The sequence below is a fragment of the Neocloeon triangulifer genome, unplaced genomic scaffold (genome assembly GCF_031216515.1).
Source record: "Neocloeon triangulifer isolate White Clay Creek 2 clone unplaced genomic scaffold, ASM3121651v1 ptg000014l, whole genome shotgun sequence".
Lineage (NCBI taxonomy): Eukaryota > Metazoa > Arthropoda > Insecta > Ephemeroptera > Baetidae > Neocloeon > Neocloeon triangulifer.
Genome location: NW_026775556.1, coordinates 12,757,929 through 12,781,537, shown reverse-complemented (window position 1 = coordinate 12,781,537; position 23,609 = coordinate 12,757,929). Strand labels below are relative to the sequence as shown.

The 23,609-nt window shown below is 37.1% G+C and overlaps 3 protein-coding genes across 6 annotated transcripts in view; 1 reads left to right on the top strand and 2 right to left on the bottom strand.

Moving 5' to 3' along the window:
- Positions 1 to 256: 256 nt before the first annotated feature.
- On the bottom strand, positions 257 to 2,111 carry LOC132201746 (E3 ubiquitin-protein ligase UHRF1-like). The gene is made up of 8 exons (XM_059628184.1): positions 2,035 to 2,111; positions 1,805 to 1,979; positions 1,596 to 1,753; positions 1,418 to 1,537; positions 1,216 to 1,363; positions 982 to 1,158; positions 825 to 923; positions 257 to 652 (listed from the first exon to the last, which is right to left on the bottom strand). Exons 1-8 carry the CDS (start codon positions 2,109 to 2,111, stop codon positions 524 to 526), a joined length of 1,083 nt encoding a protein of 360 aa, XP_059484167.1. The 3' UTR covers positions 257 to 523.
- On the bottom strand, positions 1,840 to 12,221 carry LOC132200454 (uncharacterized). Of its 2 annotated transcripts, none has more exons than XM_059625923.1 (10): positions 12,133 to 12,221; positions 11,794 to 11,950; positions 11,556 to 11,734; positions 4,271 to 4,314; positions 3,037 to 3,219; positions 2,708 to 2,847; positions 2,525 to 2,656; positions 2,273 to 2,475; positions 2,035 to 2,205; positions 1,840 to 1,979 (listed from the first exon to the last, which is right to left on the bottom strand). In XM_059625923.1, the coding sequence occupies exons 3-9, from the start codon at positions 11,674 to 11,676 to the stop codon at positions 2,111 to 2,113; spliced, it is 918 nt and encodes a 305-aa protein (XP_059481906.1). In that variant the 5' UTR covers positions 11,677 to 11,734; positions 11,794 to 11,950; positions 12,133 to 12,221; the 3' UTR covers positions 1,840 to 1,979; positions 2,035 to 2,110. The 2 variants fall into 2 exon arrangements, with proteins under 2 accessions (XP_059481906.1, XP_059481905.1); XM_059625922.1 differs by having other exon boundaries at positions 12,013 to 12,217.
- Positions 12,222 to 12,345: 124 nt separating this feature from the next.
- Positions 12,346 to 23,609, top strand: part of LOC132200776 (teneurin-m) — a 254,189-nt gene continuing 242,925 nt past the window's right edge. For 2 of the 3 annotated variants that reach the window (XM_059626482.1, XM_059626481.1), the window contains exons 1-2: positions 12,346 to 12,526; positions 16,846 to 16,895. The gene's annotated coding sequence lies outside the window, so the exon portion shown is untranslated. The remainder of the gene's footprint in view (positions 12,527 to 16,845; positions 16,896 to 23,609) is intronic. The other variant, XM_059626484.1, reaches the window with a different exon arrangement.

Below are 23,609 nucleotides of genomic sequence, written 5' to 3'. Positions count from 1 at the left end.
CGCACGTGTGTATAAATAGGCATGCCACCTTGGAAAATAAACACCTGTGCCTGCACCTGCTGTTGGGCCAGCAATAATAAAGAGAGGCGTGATGAATATCACTGCAGATGCCGACAGTACAGACATTCAAAATGAAGGGAAAATAAAATGAAAAAGTTGATCATATAATAATATTTGAATACATCCAAATTTATTTTTGAGAAAATATTTTAAATTTTAGATATAGAAAAGGCAAAGAACAGGTAGGATAGGAACTATTGTTTAATATTATTTTGACAAAGTATTTTTATCTATTGGTTCAATCTTTTGGAAATTTCTTTAGAAATTTTAACTTTTCTATCAAAATTCTATTATCTATCAGAAGAAAAATAAAGTCTTTTTATAGGCATCAGTAAACAAGAACTTTGTAATAGTGGAGTGAGAAATTTGTAAAAAAATACATTATGAGGAATTGACAGAAATATCAATTTTCAATTGAAAAAAAGATATATTTAAATATTCACCACGACAAGGCGATGGGCTATTAGCCAGGTAGAAGGAACGCCAGGACCTTTGTCAATGAAGTATTTGGTGTGAAGGGCCCAACCACCTCTTCTTGGCACAACAGACAGTTTGCAAGTTTTCGGCCAGCGAGCCACTTCTCCATGCATATCTGCAAAATTAGATAATTTGACATAAAGCAAAATATAATTTTAGTGAAATTTCAAATTTTTTATTTAAATACAATATCTAATTTGCACACAAGTATTTTTCTAATGATTTTTCTTTTCTTTAATATAAGTAAAAATAATTATTCAAATTAATAAAGTAAAAATTTAACATACCAAGCACTTGTTGTGACCACATTTCATTGTGACTGGATTCACGCAGACTTCATGGCAGATGATGCATTTAAATTGTTCAACAACAGCCTTGATGAACTCCTAAAATCATTTTAATGAGATAAAATTTCTCTTTACTCTGATCATCAGAATTACTTACAGGATATCCACGTTTCTGGGCTTCCTCCAGGACCCTCCAGTTTCTTGCATTCAGACGATCTTGAGTAATCAGCTTCAGGACCCCTCTTGGCAGAATATATGGTGTGATAATTTCCTCTTTCTTATCCACCGTATCAGTCAGACACATCATCTTTGCTGGTGTCTCCTCTGGCTGTCCCTTTGAAAGATTTAACAAAACTTATTTATAATAAAACAAAATACAAAAAAACCCTACTTCCAGAAATCCAATGCTCATCTTCCTCATGAAAGCCTTCCCTTCGGATGTCCATGGTGCAGGCTCATTGTCATCCCTGACCAGTTCTAACTCCCAAGTCTTATCCTTTCCCTTAGAGCACCGAATGACTTTATAAATTCCGTCATATCTGGAAATTATAATACAATATTAATAATTTAAAATATTTTATTTCATATACTACCGGAAGCCACATGTTGGAGCAAAATTTGTTGACAAGGTGTCGCTTCTTACAACTCTGATTGGGGATCCCATTCGCCAATTTCTGGCTCCAAGTTTGGCATAAAGCGTCTGGACCATGGCCCTTTGAATATGAATATTAATACAATATTAAAATAATTATCCATTTCTTCAAAACTTACAAATTGTTGACGGTGCCAGAAATGCCCGACAAAACAAAACGATGCCCTTTGTCATCCAAATGTCCTTTGAGACTTGAAGTCAAGCAAATGCTTTGAATACCTGCTGCAGAGCCGCAAATGCTCATCTCAGTTGAGCCGTGAACACCTAGGCTCACCAACTAAAGAAACATAAATTTAAGATTAAGTAAAAAATGATTTGCCATTTTTACTTGAGCTTGAGTTGCCCACAATCTTCCTGAGAGAATACCAGGAATCTTTCCTTCAGGTACCAAACAAGCTGAACTTGCTTCCTCAGAGCTGCCCCTTTTTCTCAACTGCAGTTTTCTTGCTTCCTTTTGCCGTTTAATTGTTGCAGCATCAACATTGACACAACTCGGACAGTACCTGTTAACGAAATGATAATTATTCTTAGAGTGAAATTCTTTAACTGAGAATTTACCAATCATTTTTGGGGATTTCCTTCAATGGAGGAACGAGACAGTGCATGTGGAATGCACTGTCGCACTCGTCACACATCAGCTGACTTTCTTCCTTCCCTTTATCTCCACACACAATATGCAATAGCATTTTTTGCATTTTTTCCCTGGACTTCCTTTGCAGAATTTGCATGCTGTGTGTAACAATTTAATTAAGAGTTTACATTATTAAAAAAAAAAATATCATTTTAATTCACTTACGATCCAGTAACGAGAAGTGATCTTCAAATTTCCTCCACTCATCTCTTGTCACCAATTTTGGGAACTGAACGGTTCGGTGTTTGTAAATGACTTTTTGGTCAACAAACTGCTGCTCCTTGGCATGGATTGTGCAGGAAACAGTGACTTGGGAGGGATGGGAGAACTTTCTTGCTCTACTAACAGTTGTGATGTCCACTTCGTGCCTGAAAATGATTACAATTATCTATGAAAAATTCTTGAATATATTTTTACCATCCCTCCTCTTGGCCTGGTGGAGCCACAAAAGCCAGCACCTTCATGCCTGCCTTCAACTGATCTGCTCGAAATTCAGTTGGACTGCAAGGCAGCAAATTCTTCAGCCTCAAGAGAAGATCCTCGTTTTTCCTTTGGGCAAGAACGATAAGAATAAATTTAAAAAAGATACTTATTACAAACTTTGTAAATAAGATTCTGTAAGTTAACTTGTCCTCCTCTTCATCATTATCCATTACAGCGTTGTTACATTGCATGACGGAGACAACCTTTCCCTCCTCCCACTGACCTTTCTCAGTTTGGAAGTAGAGGTTGTCACCAGGCTAAAATTAGTCAAAGTCAGAGATTTGCAAAATAAAATACTGAAATGAAGGCCTGAGAGGCCTTAATGGATCCATTGATTTCCTTATTTTCAGCCTAATATTTACATTGATCAAATATTTAATATGTATATAATGCAAATAATTAATGTTTAACGCAATTTAAATTTTCAGAAATATATAATATCTCACGTGGAAATAATTGCTGCACAGAGTAGGAAGCTGATCATTCAAGACCTCTTTGTTGTTTTCATAGTTTTCCTTACCAGGCTTGGAGGTTTTTTCAGTATCAATTTGATCCTTTTGCTTGATACGACAATTCACCACACTAAGCTCTCCCAAACTGTAGTCTTGCAAAGGTAATTCTTCCAGGAGCTACATAATTAAAAGATTAGTACAATAATATTGTATATTTACCATTAAATTTTAAACTTTAATTTAAGTACCTTTTTCCCTCCATAAAATAGCTCAATATGAGAACATTCGCAATCGTAAAAAGAACTTGCTACTTTGAGCAAATCACTGACAAGTGAGTTTTTTGGCACACTGACCGAAGCTTCCGGCAGAGTGCGGTTGAAGTCTCGCAGTTTCAAGAGCATTTTCAAACTTAAAACGATTCAAACTTATAAAAAAAAAGCAACGATCAGAAAACAGCGTCCGTCACAGAGCGTGCATTCGACTTACAAATAAGAATTACGTACAGGAATATTTAAAGGAAATAAATTCCATCAGTCTTATAGCTCCCCCTACTCCTAGCACCACTTTTCGCACGCTCGCCGCCGAGGGTATAACATGCGTACTGCATTTCCTCCACTCCGACTGGCGAGGGGAAATTATGTGGTACATATTATAGATATGTGTTTGTACAGTTGCGCTGTTTGTGAGAAACAACTTGATGTACATATATACAGAATTTATTTTTGGCAGCGATCAAGATTTTATGTATTTAAATAATATGATGATGGCAGAGCCACATAATACCACTGATGCAATAATAAAAGTGCTTATCGTAATTAAAAAAAAGCAGAAAGTTTCGTTTTTTGTAGAGTAACCAACATAATTACTATTCTTCTGGTGAGAAAATAAAGATAGCATTTATCCTCTAGACTTATATGTTTGTTTTTAATATTTGTAATAAATTAATTTAAATATTATGTAGTAATTTAACATTAAAAAGAAAAAAATATTTTAAGACCTTGCTATAATGTGATTTAAAAAAAAAATTAATTCATAGTGCAATTAATTCTTTACTTCTAAAGATATTAATGAATTTTTTAATCCATTACCAAGTTCTGTTTTTGAATCCATAAGTTTAATTCCAATTCAGTCATAGACGATCTTAATTGCTTAACATATATAACATACAGTATGTGTACTTATCACTTCTAAGAGCTAGGGTGTCGTTGCTTGAACGCAAGACAATTACCACCTTTTGCCACTTTTCGAGTCGACCGCACGTTTTCTCGCCGCCTGAAACACACACACACACATTAAGGCGATAAATTATTTCTCCGAGCAGATGTGCAATTATAAAATAGCTCGGCCACGCGTCGGGGCGCGAGGGGTTGTAATTAAGCCCCGGGGTGACTGCTGACGCGGCGTTGGAATTGCTGTGCTACTCTTTCTCTGCGATTATACGACCACCCAACATGCTTCCGCGAAGACGCGATGCATTCCAGAGACGCGAGTTTTGCATAAGCTGCAGGCGCGAGAACTGCCGCGGGCGCTGGATGCGCTCGGGGGCGGCTGCGCTGCGGCGGCCCGAGGGGGTTGCGGCGGCCCAACGAGCCGCGCTGTCGTGCCGTGAAATCTAATTTATAGTCGCTACCAGTATAATGTCTATTATTATAATTAGATCGCTCTCTGGCGCCATAAATCATGCTGTTATTTGGGCCCGACGCGCGCGCCGATCGTCGCTTCACTCTCAAGCCGGCGTGCATACTAAGCCGCTTTTCGGCCCAGTTGCTCCGAATTCAGGGCAAACCTCAATCTTGTTTATGGCATCAGCCGACTTACTGATGCTGCTGAACCGTCGAATACGTAAATGTGACGACATGGGATCAAAACTATTCCTTATCGACCGCTCAATGGCTCTTCCGCCCTAATTTCGGATTCATTAGGGACATGCATGCAAGGAAAATATGGAAGATGGAAAGATTTGAGGATTTTATCTCAACTTTCAGTCGCGAGACGTCTTACTAATACCAACGTTAAAAATAAGAGATTCTCCGTTCCTGTTTTGTTGTTAAAATATTAATGAGACTGCTGTGGTCAGAATTTCTTCTTTAGCATAATCTTATTTAAAATCTGTTATTATTTTCTTACATTAAATCAATTACATGGAAACAATCATATGCCTATATTTGTTTATTGAATATATTCAATCTTGTTTAGTAAATTGTTGTAGTAAAATTGTTTTAGTAAAAATAGATCACAAGTTTATAAAGATATGGAATTTTGTTTGTCAATTCTAATCATTTGTCAATATGAAAGTTAATTTATTTTTGCTTATTTACAGATACTAACTGATTAAGATGCCAATCATGTCTTTGTTTAAATTATTAATCCAGTATGTTATATTTTAAGTTCCTTGATTTTTTTGAACCAGACAAGTATCCTGTAATTGTGTAATTAATAGTTAAAAAACTTAAGCATTAACTCTATACAAAATTCATTTTTTTTTTCTTTTAAACAAAGACCCAAAAAAGAAACTGATATTTTTTTGGGCAGGAATATCACTAGAGGCTAGATTCATGGTGAATTGAATTTAAAGCCAGCTTTTCCTCAATGGAGATTTTGTTACATGTATTTTTGTTTGATGAAGAAATCAGCCCGCAGCCAAAATAAGTAGAGCAGGATATTGGTTTTCCCAAAAATCAATAAACGAATAAAAAATGTAACGAGGAAAAGCTGACTTACATTAAATTCAACGATAAAATAAAAAAATTTATTTGATCTTATTTATAAATAAATTTAAACATTTACTTTTTAATTCTTATATCTCTGTTTATTATGTGAAACACGCAAGCTTCATTTTCCAAAGGCTGAATTATGTTTAACACCTGCAATCGCAAACTTTTAATGGCTGTAAAAATTGGCCAATTTTGTGGAAAACTGCTGCCTTTAAAAGTAATTTTGAAGTCAGTTTGAATTTCAATAGAAAGTATATGTCAAAAAAGCAGCGCTCCCTTCTTCAATAAGAAGCAGGTGGCGCTCTGAAAAAGTAATTCGACACGTCGAGACTTCCCTCGCTTTTTTCGTATTGATAAAAGTGCGTCCACGCATTTCCTTTTCAATCTTCCCCCGAAAATGCATAAAACGTGCCCGGGATGCAAAAACCGCGCAATGAAAGTAAATCGAAGTGAGAAAAGCGCATCCCGAGTGCACTTTCCTTTCTGGTTAAGTAACGCGCCGCCATAAAAGGGGAGGTTGGCTGAATTTTTTGGACGAATTATGATTTCCTCGTGGCGCGAACGAGCCACTGAGAGGATATTGCCGCTATTTAAATACACAATGAAATTGCCCGGGTATAGTACAGAGGGCGGGCGGGGGTGCATCAGTGCGAATCAGTCCGACAGAGATAACGCGAAAAGTGGCGCAGGAAATGGCATGGAAGCGAATTTATTTCGAGATAGTAAAACACAAGCAGCTCGGCGGCGCACTCACTTAGCAAACTTTAATGTTCAAACGTCTAGCCGTCGCTTTTTTATCGCTCTTTTTCACTCGGCGAACGCGAAAATTGGCTACTTTTCAATTGGATATTGTTGAATTATTCAATACCGCTGTCACGCAGAGCGCAAGACCAGTACCAAAGCCTCTTATCTTTCTTGCAAAAGAAGTAGTTTACTTGCTGGGACATGAACATGCATCTTTCATTTAGTTTTTGTGATGTAGTGTATTTTATTTATTTGTTTCCTTTTTTATTACAGAGAAATGGACATAACGTGGCATTTTTTTTTTATATCTGGAGAAAAAGTTCCTCTGATATAAAAGGAAAATATTCCTGTTCTTTTTTTTTCTTTTTTCAATTTATTACGATATGTGATTAAGGTTAAATTCATTTTGATTGAAGCATTTTTATGACGGCATTCAATAAAAGTCGAGATCTAATTTCAGCTGGCAATAAAAACACGATCGGTGCTTATTCTCCATCGTCAGTGCGAACAAACGCGAATTTTTATGCAAATGAGTTTTATTGGCCGATGATGAGAAGCATAAAATAAATTGCCGTCGGCGCCGCCGGCAATCCATCTATAAAACGTGGTGGATTGAACGAAAATCAGCCAACGCAAGTCAAGAGCTGGGGAGTCGCAAACAGAGGCCTGCAGCGAAATGTACGCACACATCGCCAGTTATTACATCCATCACACATTGTTGGCTGCTCTCTCGCGAAATGGATAGCTGAGGGCTGATAACATGCGAGTGCGAGTTGCCAATTTATTCGCACCTCTCGCCACCAGCAGCACTCGAACACGGCAACTCCTTGCGATATCCAATTAAAGCGACGGCCTATCACAATGCAGTGCGCCGGTTTTTGGCGTCAGCGTCGCGCGTGTTCGCAAACGCCATTGGCAGCCGAAAAATTGAGTTGTTGTTGTTTGTCAGCGCAGGTCGTGATACGAAATTACTGCGGAACTATGAATGCACGGATAAGGAAAGTAACAATAATAGTAGCACTAAAACTAGAAAATTAATGACCAATAATTTTGAAAAACATTTTCACGATAAACTTACTGAACACAATTTTAGTTTCATTTAATATTCATATATGCTCAATTGAAACTTTCAATTTTTGATTTTATTATTATCAAATACAAAATGAAAATAAAAAACTTTAGAGTAATTTTTGTATTTAAATAATGTACCCATTGGTAGAAATTGTGGCGGATTTTCTGGTTTTCTCCCCATTGTTTTCTACTTTACGTGGGCGCAAACTTTTCACGCCTGCATCGGAAGGGGAGAGAAATTTGGGTGCGAGAGTTTCTGTGACAAGTGTGTAAGCGCGTTTAGAAAAAGTGACAAAAAACGCCGTTAATCCAAAATAAACAAAACAGAGTCCGCGCGGAAAACGAATGGAAAAGCGGGTACGCGGCGCACGTGATTGTGACAAGCCGGGGAAAAGTGTAAATGACTCTCGCAAGCCGGTGCTACGGTGTTGGCTGAACGGCCCGAGAGAAAAATAACACGAAACTGCTCGCGCCTTGTCACTTTATAAACGGGCCTGGCGCACTTTCGGAAAGTGACGAACGAGACGTCATTATTTTTATTAAAAAATGGTCCCACCCCTCAGGACTTTGTACTGTCGCCATTCAGTTTTGCCAAAAGCAGTAGTAAATTTGACAATGATATTATAACAATAACTTTGTTCTCGCATGCTTTTTTTAAATTTTTAACTCTAACATACAATCATAATAAATTTATTTAATGGGCAATATTATTTGGAAAAATAGGGCCAAGAAACATTTGTTTTTAAAATTACATTTAATATAAATAAAATTGATAGCTGTGATTTTTACTCATTAAAAGTTCAGTACCAGTCATGGAATTGATAAGCAGCAAAAAAAATATTTACGTGTTATTTATGCATCTTATGCATGATTTGAATATTAAAAAATGAAACTTGAAATTATGTTTTTTTCAATCAATATAAACAATCAATTAAGTTTTTGAGAATTTAAAACTCGAAGAAACCACTCGAAACGGGAAAATATTAAATTATTATGTGATGAATGTCAATGATTATTTGAATTTCTTGTAGATTACGGAGAAAATTTTATTGCTTAAAACAAAATTAAATTAAATTGTCGCAAAAACTTTTTCAGAAAAAATTAAAATTAAAAAAAAAAAATCAATAATAATACTTTGCAACGGTGGAAAAAGGATAAAAGCTGAAATAAAATTGTTATTTAGCATTAGCAAAAAAGCATTTTTTAGCAAAGTAAAAAAAACCCAAATCCTTTTTGTTGTTGGTTTTCCGCATGAATCCGACAGAGCCAACGGTCCATGCTCAAATTCCGCCAAAACGAGGTCAGTTGTTGCAGAACGCATGTTGTTAGGCCAAATTACACCTTTTTCAGCGTCAGCGGAGGTCTATACAGAATAGCAAAGGAGCAGCGATGATAAAATTTGGAGCCCAGGAAGGGAGCGGAATCAGCGGTGCAGCGGCATTATAAAGCAGGCCGGGCTTTTGCTGTCCTGTTTTCCGCCGCGCTTTCTCTCTCTCACTCTTTCTCGGCCCATTTTCCCAAATTACATTTCACTCTCTCTCAATATGGCCGAGTAACAAGATTGGAGCGGCGAAATATGCATACACCACGCGCGCAAATTACAAATGCAAATTCGGCCGCAAATTTTCTTGTGCGGGTCGCTTTTTCGAAATTTACGACCGCAAGCGCCGCGCGCGCGTTATTCGTCTTAAAGCGGCTATTATAAGTCTTCATCATTTCGCCGCCCTTTATTGCCCTCAACAACACTGCACAGAAAGAAGTTTCCTTTTTTTTCAAACAAAAAGTTAACTGCTCTTTTTACTGCGAAACACGCTCTCGTCCCGGCGAGCACACACACCGCAATGCCCGCGCCGCTAACTGCTAATTTAATGGCCGAGAGGTGCACGCGCGCTCTCCGAAATTGCGCGGACGCCCGGTTTGCGTCACTTCGCTTACCTGGATTTGATTTCTTGCTCGTGTAAATAGGGTCGTAAAAGGTTGTGCTTCTTATTTGTTGAGCTTTCAAGTTAATAAATTACCACAAGCGTTGACCTTTAAAACAAATCATTTGGGTAAAACATCCTACCAGTATATAATTCTTTTGATTTCCACTCTCAATATTATTAATGGGGGATAGCATGTGAATATCCCCCATAATTTTTTTATTCTTTTGTCCTGCCAGAGGAAAACAATGAAACTTAATTTTGTTACATTTGTGTAAAAATATTTTGAAAGAAAGAAAAAAAACAATTGATAATAAAAAGAAAATATGGCCGAGTTTTTGAAGTAATAAAAATCATTTAATGAATTGAAATACAAAACATGTTAAGGTCATTAAGACATTAAAAACACTAAAAAATCAAGTTTTTATCTATTAGGAATCAAGTTAATGAAGGAATTATTATCAATATATCTAGCTGATAATTATTATTAATAAAAAATTAAATGGGCTGATAGAGCAATATGTGACGACTAAAACAAATTTCCAACTATTCAATATGCAATTAATTGAGTTAGCTTTAGAACTAGATAAACTTCCATTAAACCAAATCAACAAACTAAACGAATCAAGCTAGACTAACCACTTTACCTTTATATCAACATCAGCCTTTTGCAATGAATTTCTCCCCAAATCCCATTAAATATATCTTTAATATATTATGAAGCTTTTCAAAACTTATCGTCTGCAACCGCATGGCAACCCAATCGAAAAATTCACTTGACTGTCTCCATTCCAATTAATCCTTTTGGGAATGAGCCGAGCGAAAGGAAAAAAGGAGGTTGAGCCCGAAAATTTTGTCAGTGGAGCAGCGAGCGAGAGACGCGCCCTTTTATATATGAAACACACAAGCAAGAGGAGGTGAACAATAAAGCAAGGAGAGCGGAGAAGAAAATGTGAAAGCAGCTAGCGCTCTTCATCTGCTGTTACGGGTGTCTTTCAATCTCATTTCAAAATCACTGTACTGTGAAAATCTAGCCGTGGAAAAAGGATCGAGCAGAGGCAGGGCCTTTTTCTGCTTGCTCGACGGGCGCCTGACGTCACTTTATACGAACGTACGGGCGCGAATCATTCACCGAATTTCATGATGATACCGCCAATAAATTTTTATAACCTCGGCATTTCCTTCTTCTTACGTGCCGATGAATATTTTAGCGAGGTGCTGATATTTTATTGATTGCTCCCGCCGCCGTGCTTTCGATACCTGCACTTCTTTTTCGCTGCTCTTGTGCTGCCCTGTTTTCGCTCTTTTTTACTCCCTTATCCGGACGCTTTCTATCTCGTTTCGCAATAATGCCAAGAGAGTCGAGAGCTAGTCGCTCTTTATTAACAGCCGAGGCCACTTTTATTGTAAATAAAGACCTCCTCCGCCTCCTTATCAAGCCGAGTGGATTTTGTTGTTTATTTACAGAGGAGTGGCTTTATTTCTGCTCTTTGCTACCCGCCTAATATCGCGTGTATCCACGTGGATTGCTGCGTCAGTTCGTCTCTTGAGGGTCGACGATCACCCCTTTCTGATTTGCATCAGTGGCCCTCTCTCGCTTATTCTTGGTCTTTCCAACCCCCACGTAATGTAAGTTGCTGGTGTTGTCAAGCAGTATTGTTTCCACTAATTGTAAGTATGAGTTTCTCAACTATAGTCAATTCTTCCTCGCACACCTTTGATTATAGTACATTCCATATTTTTTATGATGAGTATCTTAAATGCTTAACTATGTATGTAATAAAATTGCACGATTATAGAGATTTTTCATTTCTAATAAATTTCATTAATTTTTTTTTTTTTTTAAATCAACTCTGTGAATTTTTCAGCGCTTTTATAATGGTTTAAGAACAATTTAAAAGATTTTAGTAATTTTAAAGTGGAAGTCAGTCGACGTTATTTTTCATTATTCGCAAAGATCATTATTTCCTGCATGATTGGTCTTTTGTGAAGTCTCATCTCTTTTGGGGCCATAAAATCTCACGGAAAAAATATCACTTGAAAATTATTGCTAAAAGCTTACCACTTAATTCCGGCAGCCAGCTCAGAGGTGTTGGTTTATTCTTAGAAAAGATCAGTTTCCAAACCTCTGGATGGTTGATGAGTGCCACAAATTTTGACATGTCATTTGTCATAAGTGTCATCTACCAAATCATTCATTTTGCTTGCAAATGTAGAGAACATGAAATAGGAGGCCAAAATCTTAAAAAATTACAACAATTTTAAAAAATAAATGCAAATAATGGAATCTTTAACCAAACCTCTGTTAGTACCAAATATCAGGGCACACTCTGCCTGACGGGTGAAAGACGAAATGCAAAACTGAGGCTTCAAAACCACGCGGTAGGGTAGATGCGCCTTAAATCCAGGGCTCTTCACCATTTATTTAGGCATTTTCATTTTTTGCTCTAAAGAGACCTATAATGACAAGAAAAAGGCAGTAAAATTAATGCGAAACGCAGATAAATCCGTATGCTTACCTAAAAGGTGCTCATCATGACTCAGCTTATCACGTATTTTTCCGACAGAAAATTCGGTTGATGAGGAGTAAAAAATCTGAAATTAATCTCTAGCATTAATTAATTCATGTATTTTCTCACGGAAAGTCGACGATCGGCCGCCGACGAGCGAAACAAATACATAGGTTTCTTTCACGAGAAATGATTATTATTTGCCTGCTTTAAATTTGTTTACAGTTTCTGTTTTCAAACCAAGAAGTCCAGGCGCGCCTTTCGCTATCACTGAAACACGCGCGCTGATTGGCTGGAGAGCGACCAGGGGGAGGGTAATTGCCTCCTGGACTTCCTGGAGTTTTGTTTCTGTAAGATCGTAAGATCTGTGCCCTGTGGCCAGAGGCTCGGAAGTCGGAGGGCTCGGATCAAGAAGTTCTTGGCTCGGACTTGTCGCCACCTGTTTTTATTTCTGGTGCGAAAAACCAGGTGCCCAACTGCCCAGGTCTTGGCCCAGGTGGCCTAGTCAGACGCGGCGGGATAGGTGAGTTGTTGCCATTTTTCATGGATTTCAATACAAACACTCTCATAAAATCCGTGATTGTAGCCATGAAAGTACTTTTTAGTGATTTTAAATTTTGCTCAAGTCGTCAATAACCATCAAGAGTCCACTTCATGCAGGCTGATACGCGCAAATTTGGAGGAAAAGCGTGAAACTCGCCACGAGGTAATTAATTTGAGCGGCCGCCGGCCCCATAATAATGGCGAGAAAATCTCATTGCCCAGCTCTCAGCGTGAGAGGGTACAAAATGGAAAAGATACAAGTTCTATATAATATTCACTTGTTTTTCAATTATATTTTTGTATAAACGTCTCCTTGTTGATAAAGTTTGGCCCAAAATGTTTCAACCGCGATTTTTTTTGGGTGCATGGCATTTTTGCCAAACAATTTTGAACCATTTTTTTTTATAGTTGGAAAAATATAAAAATACACGGAAAACGCAAATTAAATTTAAAAAAATCGAAAATATATCTTGAGATTTATCCCTTTGACCTCGTATTTTCTCTCATGGAAAAATCTTCTAGTTAATAATAAATAGAGCGTTTTGACTTGTAACATTTTCTTACAGAGACTTGCGAGTTGAACAAATTCATCATGGTGCAGAAGCAAAGAAGCAGCCAGGACAAATCTTTCGCTGCGCAGAAATGAAACAATTATGAACGTGGCCTTTGTTTGTGCACAGCGAGGGCAATAATAATAATTTCTTTGGCGCGGCCGTTTTTATCCAAGAGACGAGCGGTGCTTACTGTAATGAAAGAACACAGGCTAATGATAAATAATGCAGTTGCAACTTCAATTACCCGCCTCAACCATCAGCGGCCGCTGCTGCGAATATCTGGGTCGCAGACAAAAAGCAAACGCCGCTGTCGGCGCTAAATTGCGCTTTGATGACACTGTTATTTATTAAACGAGCACCCGGATAAATATTTGCTAACGAAAGGTCAACAACCGGTTTGCAGGAAAATGCGATTAATTAATTTGTTTTAAGCAAATTTTGCAAAAAGTTGTTTTACAGCAAGTTTATCAAAGAGCATCAGGTTAGCGCGAATTGGTGATTTGCAGAGCGTATCGGCAGTTGCGTGGGTTTTTCTCTAATTATACCGCTTCGGCTGATAAACGATCCGATAAATCCGACGCGCACCGAACCCTCTAAAGATCCCGATTTTATTGCACGCGCGCAGATGTATAATTAACGTCTAGACGATTAAAACAATAAATATTAACAGGTGCTGCACCGAGGGGGGTGCGACACGCAAAGGCGAGCCGGGGGTGCTTGCTTTGCGCCACCCCTCTTGACTTTTGAGCAAAACTTTTCGCCTTGCGAGAAATCGTAATAATGGGGAAAGTACTGGGACTGAGAAAAGCAAGGGGGTGCCGCTCTTTAATTTGAAAAGCACCGCGTGTTTTGCTTTACAAATCCCGGAATAATCAATCACGCCGACTAATGAGAATCCAACAACTCTTCACACGAAAATAGGCACACGTTGAGATTGATTTTGCTGCCAACGCCTCAGGTGAAAGTTCGTCTGCACACGTGAATTGAATAACTATGAAGTGTATTCACGTGGAATAACAAATTATTATTCGAGTTTCTTTCCAACTTTTGCAATTATTGCAAAATAGTTAACTATACAATGAAGGGGTTGCTGTATTTACTCCGTGATTGTGACGCAAATTACAATAATTACAAAAATTTAATTATAAATAGCGTATAAAGGAGAATAAATTTATTTATTTATCTTTCTAGAAAGCTTAGTTATGTCGTTTAACTCATATCATTTTTCATATTTTTTATTTTCTTAAATTTTTTGTTGACGAAGAATAATAAATAATTTTAAGTTGTTCCTAAGAGTTGCGGCAAAATATTCTCATCTTGTAAATATTATGTTCATAAGTATAGCGTCTGATATTAAATACATTTTTGTGTGAATTATGTCATTATGGTGAAAAAATTTGAACATTACGCAAAAGATTTATCTTATATATTTTGATTTGTTTATTAATTTTATTTTTAACAGATTTCTAACCAAGAATGATATTTAATAAAAATCCGAATCTAGAAAGTTGGAGAATTTTCAATTATTTGTTAATTCGTAGAAACCTTTCTAGAATCGTGAATTGCTAATTTGCAAGCTCAATTAGGTCGTGCGTTGGCGAGCAAATTTTGAGCCGGGAAGGCGGCCGCTCTCTCGCGTTCTCATAGCGTAATTGGACAGCCTGTGGAGTGAATATTGGCAAAGTTGATGGAGTCATCCGAACGTAATAATTATATTCCTCGCCACTTGAAAGTTATTCGTCCAAAGAGATGAATGCCATTACTCGGGGGTTCAGTTCAGAGAGGAACGGCAGGCAAACCAGAGACTGAGCAGGCCTTTTGGCGCAAACTTTTTCAACTGCTCTTCAGAGCATGTGTTCAAATGTAATGAATAGTACGCCTGCCAGCAGCTGCTCGAACCTTCTGTTCGAGTGCATCTTCAGGTGATTTGGAGCAGACACTCGCTCGTCCGAATTATTCCATTTACCTAATTAAAAGTTGCCCTTGGGAAGACTCTGCTCTTAAGATTATGAATGTTTGATTCAATTTTTGAGCAAACAATCTGAGAGACTTTTTAATGCAGATTTATTTACACAAGAATTAAATTCATTTTATAAGCAGAATGAAAGCTCTTTGTATGATGTGGACTACTAAAACAAAGTCCTGAGAAATGCATAAATTATGTTTGTTTGTTTATTCATTTCTACATACCATTCATTTGCATATTAAGTGTTTTATTCATTATGAAATTCACAAATTTAATGCAAAATATTTTCAAAATTTAGAAATTTATAACTGTTCTATTAATTTAATAACTTGATTATTTATTATTCAATTAAATTTTGCATAACTAAATCTTTTTTTAAATAACAAATCAAGGATATGAATTACTCGATGAAAATAAAGGTAAAATACTTAATATCAGATAGATGGAAGAATTATTGTAGAGGTAAAAAAAACTTAAGTTGGTTTTATCTTTACTACTGATTATTACTTATTAGAACGTTGCATACAAATTTTTATGTAAATATAATAAATTCAAAAAGCAAAACATTACTAATAAATCATATTGAATTTTAAAAAATGCTGCAAACTGCTTTCCTTCAAACTGATCAAAATGAAAACTCAATACGAGCAGACAGCGCACCGCATGAAATTACTTGTTGCTTTCATTACTGTGGATAGATATTGTTTTCAAGTTCAATGTTTTATAGATTTAGATTATAAAATGCACTTTCCAAAGAAATATTAGTATTGTTTAACAGTCCACATTGTTTATATTTAATTGTTGAAAACAAGTAATTTAAAAAAAAGGAATAGGTTGCAAAAACGGCACCATCACAAGCAAGAAATTTGCTACAACTTCTGATTATGAGATAAAATAATACTCCATCTGCCGCTCTCTTTTTCTTTGGTTTTTTAATTCTTTTTTCGTTTAATTATTTGAATGAAATCATGTATGGAGCAACTTGAACTACAATTAGAACTTAATTAAACCAATTTTGTAAATAATTATTATAAAAAAAAATATTGTAATATAGATTGATCTAGAAATTTAAAAATATTTTCAATACTGTATGACAAAATTGAAAAGTTTACTTGGTCCAACAAGAGTGTAAAGATCGACCGTTGCTCCTTATTTTTCACTGGATGCGAAACATCTTTATATAAATTTGCAAATGTGTCGTTAAATGTATAAGGCGTGCATCACACATATTTAAAATTTAATCAAGGAGGAATTCATTAGGTGCCTGCGAAGAATGTGCAAACTTTTTAATTTGTCGGCTAATTAAAAGGCGTGTGCAATTTGTGTGCGCGGGGAGCGGGATTTATCAGGCGAAATCCTTTTCTGGAAGGGCCCCTCGGCGCCCGACGAGTGCTCCTCATTTGCCGCGCGGCGTCTCGTTTGCGAACAAAGTTAGCCAGTTGAAGAAGCACGAATTGCAGCGCACGAGGAGAGCAGAAACCTCGTAAAATGTATTTCCCCCGGGTTCGGCAGCGCACCGCCGTTTTTTCCCTTCGCCCTATTACCCGGCGTGCAAACCCGGGCGAGAAATAACTTTGTTTGAAAATGAAAGTGACACACGCTTAATTCTCTCTCTTTTATAATGCAATTTGCTGTTATTACGATTTAATTCCGACTCGCAAGTGCCGCCGCGGCTGAAACAATCCTCGACGAAATGAAATTTTTCTCCTGCGGCACTCCACGGCCGTTTGCCTCTGGTTTATGGCTCTCATTTCTAACACGCTTGTTCTTCTGTTTCAGATACGACCAGACAATTCTCATCGGGAAACAGAAGAAGGACGAATTTCTTTGTGAGTAAATTTTGAATTGTTAAATTTCATTTCAGTTTGAATTTTATTTGGTTGGTGATTTAAAACTTGACAAGATAATATTGTCATATAAAAAATCTTTAATTCATACTGACAGATTTTCTAATAATCAATGGAATATGACAAATTTTGTTAATATTTTGCTCTGGGTTTTCTTGCACAACTGACTTCAGTTTTTTAATTTGTTATAACCAGTTACTTTAATTAATTGTGTAAAATTAAAAAAAAGATCCGACTGAAAACGTTGGGTTTTTGTGACGCACATTTGGGAGTTCATTGAAAATTTGCACGTGTGGCGTAATAAAAATGGAAAGCGATCATTTCGAAATTGAGACATTTTTCGCCCAAAATTGCGCCATTCGAATTTACGACCCCCAATCTCTCTTCCACCCTCTCTCTCGCCAAACAGAAAGCGGCGCTCATCTTTCTCCGCGCCAATTTCGTTCACGCCACTGCGGACCAAATTTGATAATTCAATCATGTGGCTACGTGATACAATAAGAGGACCAATTGAACAGGCACTGATAGCGCCGGCCGCCTCTGCAGTGCTATTCATCACAATCGAGAAAGAGATTTAATAGCCGCTCGTTTGATAGAAAAGGAAGTAGTACCATTTCGGTCGGGGCTCTCTTAAATATCACCGGCCGCGTCGAACGTACGTGTGAGAGATACAAATAGTTTACTTACAAAGAGAGCCACCCCACGTCCTTTTGCCTTTATGTGTGCGTATGTCTCTCGTCGGCTCTTGTGTTGACCAAACAGGGTCGTGGAAAATAGTCCTTAGATAATTCACGACATACACTACCAAAAGCCTAATAATTTAACTAAAAGAAAGTGCAGTTTTTTTAAACTATCAATTATAATTTCAAATGCACAAATAATTATAGGGAATTAGGTAAAAGATTATTCGAAATTCAACACTGAATAATAGGGAGAAGTATTTAAATAAAAATTATATAACTGCTGATTTTATAGAATGATATGTTAAAAGCATAAATATTATTTTGTTTTTTCCTTGAATATTTCCCAAAATTTAGAAACGTTAATTATTTAAATAATTTCAAACCATTTTATTTAAAATTTCAATTATCAATATGAAAATCTTGAGTCTACCTTAGCAATTTTATTTATAAAATTGTTATTTTCTTCAAGATTTTTTACTTCTTTTTTGTTATTTTAAACCTATAAGAAACTGGATATTATTAGCTCAAAGTTCAAATGAAGTTTGTTAGTGTACTAAGTGTAATCTCAGCCCATTTTGAGATTTATCACATTATACAAGAAATAAAATTAAAAAACTTGTAAACAAAACTCGTACACTTTATCAGAAGCTTATGGGGAGAAAAGCAAGAAATTTAAATTCACACAGTTGTTATTAAAATCTTTGAAATTCAAAATATTTATTTGGAAAAATAAATTCAATGCTCACAATCAGATTATGACTAAAGTCCCTTAACGCAGATGCAGACCCCTTAAAAGGGCGTTCCCGTACCATTTAATGCTCGACTCGGACATGTCGGGGCCACCAGATCGGTGATTGCGAACCCGTGTCGCGCGCCGCTTATCATACTCGGCACAAATCGGTGGCAGACGCGCGAGGATAAATCATGCTGGCAGCAGCAGCAGCAGCTAATTAGAAAAATGTAATCAGCTTATTAGGGTCCGATTTCCATTAGCGCGTTACAAGCCCTTTTAATTGCGTTTCAATGTGGGCACTGCGCTTTTCAAAGCCGGGGCGAGGTGCTGATTTGCATATTATATGCACGCTGTATAGTTTGTCTGTTTGAGGTCGAGAGGCGTATTCGCAAATAGCTCAAAGCGCTCACTGATACACACATCATATGCATCTATAATTCAAAGCGAGTGCGGCTTTTCACCCCGACATTTAATTTAGGTCAGCACTTCATTTATTTATTTATTTTTATTTTATTTTTTTTTGTAATTAGCAATTTTCTGTGATTGGAGCTGATCGGAACGACCTTTGCGTCTTGTATTGATGGCGGGCGTCCGAGGAATTCGAGTCACATTTACGCAATCAGGGCGTTGTCTCTGCCTTTTTTCCGCTCTATAAATCGCGCCTTGTCGGTCCCAATAATAAATATGCCGCTGGCCGCCGCTCGCACACTCGCCGCGCATTTTATCTGGTGGAAAAAGGAGCCGCTCCCGAGAGTTATGCCCTCTTACTCACTCGACAGTAAATACTTGGAAGCGAGATAAAAAAAATCCAAAGCAGCGGCAGTTTGTTCACTCTGGCAAAGATAAAGCGAGTGAAACTTTAAGCTATTGCAGCGTTCAAGCGATTCAACGCTATTTGAAACCGATTAATTTTTTGCTGTTCGAAGTAAGCCTTATAAAGTGTTCAAATAATTTTATTTACTTCCTCGCTTAAAATTTATGATCTTACACCTTTCAAACAGTTTGAATTTTAAACACTCATTTTGATTCACACATGCAGTTTTTTACGATGAAAATTATGAAGTCTTAAATAGAATCAGTGATTAGATTAGATTGTATAGAAGTCCTCCTCCTATTCATTTTAAGCATAATTTTACAATCAACGAGCACAAAATGTTAAAATGATGCTGAATTTAATTTGTTTTTTATTTAATCAAAATTAATTAAGCTTTTTATTACTTTTTATAGTAAAATCTGTTCCAAGCGCAGCATCAGAGTAATATTTAAAACAAAATTTTAGGCTAAGCCTATTGGAATTAATTTTGATACAATGCTGTTGAGTTCAATTCGACTGTCGATCAAAATGTTGAAAGTGCGTCCTTCGGCCAGCCTAATTGCATCGTGCACGACGCTAATTTCGTTACAAAGTTGTGTGTCAGCTAGGCAGGCGTGCGGCGGCTAGACTGGCCTGTGAGTAAGTATGCATCCCGCCGGAAAGCGGCGAGGAGCGGGTGGCCTATAGCTTCTGTTGTTTGCCGACCGGCCGTTTTATTTGCTTGGTCAGCAGCGGCCGTAGCTGCTCACCAACGGCGGCGTTGTTATTTAGTGAGGCATTATTGCTTTAAACACACTCGCACTCGCACACACACAACCATCCGTCTATCCACTGGCCGCGCTCTGCAATTTAACGCTTGAAATATTATTATTTGCCTGGTCAGCAACATCTTGTCAGCCATCACGCGCGCTGACCTGCAAAATCCGAATGAAGCCGCGTTGCACCAAAAGTTTGCATAACTTGTCAAACAATCAAATGCAAGAAATTTTTATTATGTGATAATAATAGAAAATAAACATTAATTTAATTATCGAGTGAATTTTAAATTTGAATTAATTTGTGCGAGTTTAATTAATAATTGTTTTTTTATTTAGTTTTTCTGTAGTAAAAAAATAATTGATAAATTTAAGGAAAAATACAAATGTCATAATAGGTTTACTAGGTTGAGAAATGCAGTAAATTAGAAAATATGCATCTCTTTTTTTCCTGTTGCATTCCTTTGTCTTTATAAACTTTGATCATCTCTGATTATTTATTCTAACTTGCTATCAATATTGTCATAAAATTGGAAATGACCGGAAATGACTTTATTTATTCACAGACATCAAAAAATGTATCATGTAAGGATAGAAATGTATAAAATATTTTATGATTTATTTATACATTTTTTTTAAATAGCATCTTTTTATTAAAATTCTATAGAAAAACCCGCACAAAACTGAATTTCATACTTCAAGAGTTTTAATAAATCAGCGGCAAAGTCTTGACGCGAGCCCACCGCGCATAAATATTTCATGGGTGGCACACTTCTTGTGCATCACGCCACCGAACCCGTGTGCGAAACGCAGCCGAGGAGGAAATATGTAAAACAGACGTGTGCGGATGTGGAAGCGCAGCGAAAATACCAAAGGTCATAAATATTGCATGGCTTTGCCGCCAACACCTCACAATAACCTCCATTCCTGCCGAAACTTCATTGTCGAGGTGCTCCCGCGGGAACTGCGGGTTCTGAGGAAGGAAACGCGAAACTGCAACTTTTACGTAATAATATTTTCTGATCGTTTTTCAGTTTGCTCTCTTTGAAGTTGCGGAGGAGTTTCGCAGGTCACTCGCAAAATTATTTGGCTCGGCGCCGCTGGCTAATGGTCCACGCAGATAAATATCCGCTTCGCAGAGCGGCCGCATCAAAATTTAAATAAATTATTTAGCGAATTTCGGTCGAGCGGGTTGCCTAACTCGATTGCCCCGTCCCTTTCGCAAAGGCTGGCGTGTTTGGCTTAAACACTTGTGTGCAAAAACGCCCTGCTTTCTCTCTTACGCGCGCACACACGTTCGCCATATCGTCTCTGCACAAACTGTTCTTTATTCCTTTGGAGGCGCACGCTTTAATTAAATCCCCAGGCCAGTAAAATGAGCAGCATTTTGCCGTATTACGGCCCTCGACGCCGCCGCTGCCGAGAGCGCAGAGAGTCCTTTAAAGGCACCCTCTGCACCCGGCAAGAGGCTTTTTCCACTGAAAACACGCCGTCGCCGCACTCTACTTACCCGCTTTAAAAGACGGCGAGCAGGTATAATATGCACTTCAGCAAGCGTTCCCTGAGTTTTGCGGCCTTCTCGTGACGACGTTTTTTTATAGGTATAAAAATGCAAAGTTATCTAATTTAAAAAATAAAAATACGCAACGAACAGGAGAGAGTTGTAGATAATTTTTTTGTAAAATCGCATTTTGAACGTCATTTCTTGTAATTCTCTGCATAAAAACCCCAAAATATAAAAATTGAAAATATTAAAGATATCAACACTAAATTGATTTTGTTAACACATTCATTTCTACAAAAAGGTAAATTTTGAATTGAAGTAAATGAGGTATCCAATTACCTCTGCAACGAAGTGCAGCTTGTGTGTGACGTACTTTATAATGAAACGAGAGCAGTTGGAGATTTTTAATTCCGAAAAAAAGTGAAAATCTGGAGAATGAACGATTTAAAAGTGGCCATTTTTGCAGGCCTAAAATCAGTTAAAAAAATTCAATGGATATATTTCATTGATATAAATTTTTAAATAATTGTGTACTAGTTTCCAGACTAACAAATAATCAAATAAAATATTTTATTAAACAAATTGCAAGATTGAATTGTCAAGTCTGTATTTTTATAAATAACGATTTACGAGCAAGGAATAATAAAAATATCTTCTATTTTGAAAATATATTCTTGAGAAAATAAGCATTCTGAGAGTAATAATAATTTTCTTAAATGATTCGCGTCAAGTCCTCTGGTTTGACAATTTAGCCTCGTTTGTATGTTGGAAGCTGCACTCGATCACGGCAGTGCGCTGAATTCGTAATAAATGGCTGTCATTCGCCGAGTTGGCAAGCAGTAAAATATGAAAATTTCCGCCGGGCGAAAACGTAATGAAACTTCACTCCCGAATGTGTCTGTGCGAGAGAGAGACCCTCTTTTACACAAAAAGAATAAAGCTGCCGGGCTGCGGTGGCGTTCTTTACTGCTGATGGGGTCTCTAATTTCACACGTTGAGAAATAAAAGTGGTTTCGAGTGCAGCGACTCAGAAGTAGCAGCAGCAGCAGCTTCCCTCGAGAATTCTTCTTCCTTTCTGCGTTGCTTTCTTGCCGCTGTCATTGCCGAGCAGCTTTCCTCGAGGTTAAGGCGCTGTATATAGCTCCCCAAATCCTAATTAATTGTCTGCTCCAGCCGCCTCAAACTTTGGAAATCTTTCCTAATCCTTTCCCTCTACAAGGCGCACACTCGCTCTTTCTCCCACACACACACACGGCGGCCCTAACAAAATGCTTCGTCATCCACGTCGATTTATAATAATTCGCCTCTCGAAATTAACTCTCCGGTGCCCTGAAAAGGCAGCCGTAAAATTGGATCTGACGCTGCAATTAATGGCGAACCGTTAATATCACTTCCGAGTGGAGTGAACTGGCTGTTGCTTTTTTCTGTGCGAAGCGCACCACATTGATTGAGCCTCTAATCTCTTTTTATCTGCGTTCTTCTTTGTTTTGCACGAGAAGGGATTTCCAAAATAAAAAATGTCGAGATTTTTAAATAACTCAGTAAGTAAAAATGCAAGTAATATATTGACCTCCTTGGTTGTTTTTTTTAAACAGCAAACGATTTAAAAAAAAAAAATACACCGAGGTAAAACCGACTTCACGTTCAACTCACCATAATAATTTGAAGTCTCTTTTAATCTTTAATATTTAATTTAATTTTTCTTTGCGAATTTTTTACATTTAATACAGAAAAATTTTATTTATATTTTTATAGCAATTAAATGACATAAAAACGTACAATGCACTGAATAATTGAGTACCCAGCAATAGCAAAAATCTTGTTGATACATTCGAAAGTTCGTATTATTATAAAAATACTTGGTTATGATAGTGTGCATATAAATTTTATGCAAAGAACTTAACACAATTAATTGAAGGTCTTTCAGCCCGGTTACATTTTTATTATAAGATAAGAAATTTTGAAGGGAAGAACTATAAAGTAAAATCAAAATTCAGATTCACTGCAATTTTGTTACAATGGATCAATAAATAAAATAGTCAGAATCTTAAATTTTTTTCATCTCACAATCAGATGTGATCGCAGCGGTAAGATGCTAATATCGGTTTTCAGGGACGAGATTCGGCTCGCAGTTGAGGCGCGCTCGCTGACTCGTCTGCATTGAGGCCCGCCGAGTTTTAATCTCCCATTCACATGCAAATTCGTTT

Excerpts from the sequence above, each read along its gene's own strand:
- LOC132201746 (XM_059628184.1), bottom strand. The coding sequence starts at position 2,111 with ATGTGTGACGAGTGCGACAGTGCATTCCACATGCACTGTCTCGTTCCT. Across the intron at positions 1,980-2,034 it reads GAAATCCCCAAAAATGATTG|GTACTGTCCGAGTTGTGTCA; the intron begins GTAAATTCTCAG and ends TTTCGTTAACAG. Across the intron at positions 1,364-1,417 it reads GCTCCAACATGTGGCTTCCG|ATATGACGGAATTTATAAAG; the intron begins GTAGTATATGAA and ends TATAATTTCCAG.
- LOC132200454 (XM_059625923.1), bottom strand. The coding sequence starts at position 11,676 with ATGACACTTATGACAAATGACATGTCAAAATTTGTGGCACTCATCAAC. Across the intron at positions 2,657-2,707 it reads TACAGAATCTTATTTACAAA|GAAAAACGAGGATCTTCTCT; the intron begins GTTTGTAATAAG and ends TCTTGCCCAAAG. Across the intron at positions 2,206-2,272 it reads TCACTTCTCGTTACTGGATC|CATGCAAATTCTGCAAAGGA; the intron begins GTAAGTGAATTA and ends TGTTACACACAG.